The sequence below is a fragment of the Branchiostoma belcheri genome, unplaced genomic scaffold, assembly GCF_001625305.1.
Source record: "Branchiostoma belcheri isolate BF01 breed outbred unplaced genomic scaffold, Haploidv18h27 scaffold251, whole genome shotgun sequence".
Lineage (NCBI taxonomy): Eukaryota > Metazoa > Chordata > Leptocardii > Amphioxiformes > Branchiostomatidae > Branchiostoma > Branchiostoma belcheri.
Genome location: NW_017803856.1, coordinates 195,296 through 200,083, shown reverse-complemented (window position 1 = coordinate 200,083; position 4,788 = coordinate 195,296). Strand labels below are relative to the sequence as shown.

The window sequence follows — 4,788 nt, the reverse complement described above, 5'->3', positions numbered from 1 at the left end:
TATATATATATATATATATATATATATATATATATATATATATATATATATATATATATATATTATATACGTCGCCCTAATTGCAACGTACATGATAGAAAAGGCCTGTATAGAGACAAAGGACAATTTCAATGTAAATGAGTATATCTTTGAAATTGTACATGGCCACTGATAGATGAGGTCACTGCCAAGTCTTGCTTTGCTGTGGAATATATACACACAGTAATGATGACATTACTGTGTGCGTCAGGATCAGCGATTAGGAATCTGGCACGTGGGTAAAAGGGCGCGACCTAGACTCAGTCCGTCAATCCACAGACCCGTAGCAGGTTTTGGTGCGACTCTTTCCAGTATTCGGACTCCAAGAGCTTCTTCTTGTATCTTGCCGCTCTGTCGAATTCTGGCTGAGAGTATTCTAAGGTGTCTGCGATCCTCTCTGCCCATTTTCTTGCATCCTCAGCCAGGTCGGACTCCCTCACGCTGGTTTTCACGATCCTGTGCCTCATGTCTGCAGGTAACTTCCTCTCCTTGACCAAGTCCTTGATCATGTCTGCTAGGCCTGAGTTGTCAGAGATGAGTACAGGGATGCCTGCTGCGATGGCCTCCAGACCGATCAGTCCGAACGGTTCGGCACGGGACGGCATCAGGACCAGGTGGGCCTGCTGCATGTCCTTAGCGATGTCCTCCTGGTTTCCACATGGCAGCAGGGTGGGTTTGATCTTACCACTGTACAGGTTCTCCTCCAGGATTCTCTTGCTCGCTTCCCAGTCATCTTCATCTATTCCGCGAACACACAATCTGACGTTTGTGATCTTCTCTGTAACCTCCCCCATGGCCCGTGCTATCAGGTCATGGCCTTTCAGCTTGTCCACTTCCGTCACTCTCCCGACAGTCAGCACGACTTTCTCTCCTCCTCCTGGTCTGACAGAGATGGCTTCAAACACTGGGGATGGTCTTGGAAGAAACAAGAAGTGTTGTCTTGGTTTGCCTCCTCCCAGTGACCTGTACTTCGTCTCGAAGTAGTCGTAGATTCTTCTTCCCAATGAGAACACGGCATCTGCATTCTTTGTATCTTCGAGGATGTCTTCCATCTTCCTCCCCGCGGCCATCGCTTGCTTAGTCCCCATGTAAGGCCCCGTCTCTTCTGGCATGTCGTGGTTGAAAATGACTAGTTTAGCCCGTTCACAGCGGGTCTCTTGAATGCTCTTTGCAGCTCCACTTGTGATATCTGCATGGCCGACAATGCACTTCATATCTGTCGGTATATCCGGGTAGTGGAAGCTGTGGTAGTCGGTTAACCATTCCAAAGTTGGCGTTTTCTTCTGCCTTGCGCTTTGTACAGGCAAATGCAGAATGACACCATCCTCTGTGGCACACGTCTTGTCTTCTTCAGATGCTTGCACAGCTGTAGCATGAACTGTAGCACCATGTCGTTTCAGAAACTGCGCCACCCGACGGTTAGTGGTGGAGGTACCTCCATGGGACGTGCCGTACTTATCGTTAACCATCAGAACTGCAGACACACCAGCTGCAATCCAAAAACAATGGATGCGTGTCATGAATCGATTTCGAGTTATGACGGGTAAAAATGCAGGCGCTATGAAACTATACTTGCTTGAATATCCTAAAGGACTATTGCTTCAATTTTTTCTCTCATTAGCTGAAAAGCTAGTTGGGTTACTGGGTCGTATGAAGGCAATTTTGCTGAAAAAATTGTTGAAAAAATAATATTTCCGCACAAACATTCTCTGTACATTTCTATTTGACTTTACCCATACCTTGCTTCGGTCGCTTTCCCGGGGGGCCACTGTCGCTGGACTCGCCAACATGCCGCGTTTTGTATTTCCTCTTTCCACCTGTAACCAATATAAGGTTGTTAAGCCATATACGCCATGTAATGTTATACATATGATTCCCTTTTGTGTCTAAATTACCGTACGGAATGATAATTCTCAGGCAAAGGTGAAGGAGCATTTAGAATATGGTACGTTCTTACCTTTCTTATGTTGTATCTGGGACGCCTTGGTCATGGTGGTCACAGTGCCTTTCTTCTGCTGAACCTGACTTGTCTTCCCCTCATCTGCAATGGACATACGATAAGAAAAATGTTTACAGCTTAAATAAATGAAAATTCATAGTTAGTGTGGATTACAACTTTGCTTTTCCTCTGCATCATATATAAAATTAGCATACACAAATACAATAGACCTACCTTCGGAGTGGAAAAACACTGTTGCTGACGGGATCCGGCGCTTGAGATCTGTTATTTGTGCTCCGGACTCAGAAAGTCGTCTGAAATGGACAGCTCCTTGGTACATCTTTTTGCTTTGGCTCGGATTGTTCAGAACCAGTCCAACGGACCACCTGTTGCAGTCAGCTGGTGGGAAGAAGAAGATGATACCCTCTTTAAGATCACGAGAATCCCCAATGACCTCTTTTTCTTCATCAAACTGGGCGTCTATCATTTCTTCCCTGCCCATGACGATGCGTTGTTTGAACGGTGGGAGCGGCCGCATATTCTCAGCGTAGAAAAAGTCGTTAGGGTCGTCGTCCTTGTGAACACACATGAGGTGGATGCAGTTGTTGCCTGTTGTTGCCTGGTTTGGGTTTACTATGAGGTACACTTTGTCTTTAGTGTACCCGTTCCAACATGTCTGGAATGACAGAGGCGTGGTTGGAGATGTTGAAGTTGATGGAACATTTGACTCTGATACCTCCCGATTGGCTGTCTCCTCCTGGTTCCCTGGAGTCTCTACAGTGGAGGTTGAACTTTCCCCGCCTTTGCCACTTTCCTTGGCACCGGCAATCCTGACAAATTAAACAAGAGGAAAAGAAGTATTGAAGACGTCATGAAAAAAAGAAACTAGTAAATACTTTGCTTAAAAGATGTGAAATAATTTCTCTATTAAGCTAAGTTTATTACCCGGAAAAGTGTTTCGTTGTGAATGTGACTGCGTCCTCTGTCTCTTGAAACTCTGTCCTTAGCAACGACCACTGGGGATGATTTGACTTTCTCTCCATCAGGACGGTCTTATCTGTGCCGCAGTCGCTCTTCTTCCATGCCCACGGCAGGGTGACGCTCACGGGCTCTAAGAAGTCCTCCTCCTTTTCTTGGTGCACAGTCAGTATCGGGGTCACAGCTGAGAAAGCCTTTGTTAAGGCGTCATCAATGGGCAACATTTCGACCTGAAAGATTACAATAAAATAGGAAGTGGCAAAATAGATCCTTGGTGGATTTGGGGTAAAAGTTCATGTTTCACGGCTGCTCATTAATAGTAATGAGGAAAACGAATTATCCGGCTATACTGCAAAAACAGAAGCTGCATAGAAGTTTCTAAGCTACACATAGGCTTGCAGGGACGGCATGTGACGCAAACTGCAAAGCAAAGAAAGTAGACATGACTTTACCTCTAAGGACAGGGACCTCCCCGTCTTGACGCATCCTTTTGGAAAGAAGATAGTGACACCATCCTCCTCAATCTGGCAGCCTTCTTCTGTGATTCTGTACGTGTTCAGTACAACAGAAGACGACACCTGTAGAAAAAAATTGGGATTATTTACAACAACGAACAGAGAATCGACTCGCCTGTCTTGGTCCACGAGAAGATCTGATTACGAAGTATCGTAATGAATATTGCATTGTATCAACGCACCTTCCTCAGGATATCTGCTGAAACGAGACCAATTTGGGTACTGGACAGTGGTTCTTCAGTCATTGGTACTTCTGCAGATGACATATCCAACATCACCGCACAGCGCCTGCCGAGCACCTCTAGCAACCGCTCTCTGGTTCCTTCAGGGTACGCGAAGACCGGAAAGACCAGGTTCTTGTTCTGTACGCAGAATTCGTACCCGAGCGTGGACCAGTGCCTGCTGTGGAGAGTCTGGGGTGTGATGATCGGTACGACCATCCTGACGTTCCGTTGGAGAAGATGGTGCAGGAGTTTGTCTGTGATGATTTCTCCTGGTTCGATGACGTCTTCAGACACTGCTACACCGTACCTGCTGGACGATTGGACTGCCTGTTTCAACAGTGGCTGGGTGAGCTTGTCATTGTAGTCTCCGGTGTGTAGGAGAACAATTTCGTTCCCTGGGTTTTGGAATAAATGTAAATATTACTAGAAAGGCCGACATTTGCTTGGGAGCAAATACAGCATATTTCAGTCCATGTCCCTCCCACGCAAAAGTGGACTATTCCAAACTTACCCCAGTGCAAAACTGGCAAAGGTTCTCAAATAGTAGCTATATGAGAACAAAGATGCAACAACAAGTACTTTGGATCTCGAAAGCTTTACTAATCTTATTGCAGGTATGCAAAAACTAACAATGATGAGATTTGATACATTTTGAAGGTCTTAGGCACATAAAATTGAATGTGTGGGTAACACGTGTTCCATGGGTGGAACCGGCCATCCTTTAGATAGAACATGGAACGGGTACAGCACTTTTGGCCCTTTTTTGCTGAAAATAGCCATTAAAGTCCCCCAAATGAGTCATTTGGAAGTGGTGTATGCCAAATATGTGACTGCTATTCTGTGGACACATGTTCAAGGTACCCTTATACCGAATTTCAGATCATTTGGTTGTAAAACCAGGGCTCAGGATCCAAAAATCCATTTTTGGCGAAAAATGCCCCAAAAAACCTCCATAAAAATTTTTCAAAGGTCATGTATCAAAAAATGAAAAAAACGCCTGGGGGTATTGGCTCACTCTACCTCCATGCCAAATTTCAAGTCATTTGGCTGAATGATGGCGGAGTTGAATCCCTTTGACTGTTTGGCAGGAGAA

At 45.3% G+C, this 4,788-nt stretch overlaps 2 protein-coding genes across 2 annotated transcripts in view; both read right to left on the bottom strand.

Moving 5' to 3' along the window:
- Positions 1-4,788, bottom strand: part of LOC109471643 — an 88,980-nt gene that overhangs the window by 32,936 nt on the left and 51,256 nt on the right. The window lies entirely within an intron of this gene.
- LOC109471647 overlaps positions 109-4,788 on the bottom strand; it is a 41,520-nt gene continuing 36,840 nt past the window's right edge. The window contains 6 exon segments of the mRNA XM_019770987.1: positions 109-1,528; positions 1,997-2,080; positions 2,213-2,808; positions 2,924-3,186; positions 3,409-3,534; positions 3,654-4,090. Of these exon segments, the coding sequence (XP_019626546.1) occupies positions 300-1,528; positions 1,997-2,080; positions 2,213-2,808; positions 2,924-3,186; positions 3,409-3,534; positions 3,654-4,090 (2,735 nt within the window). The 3' untranslated portion in view covers positions 109-299.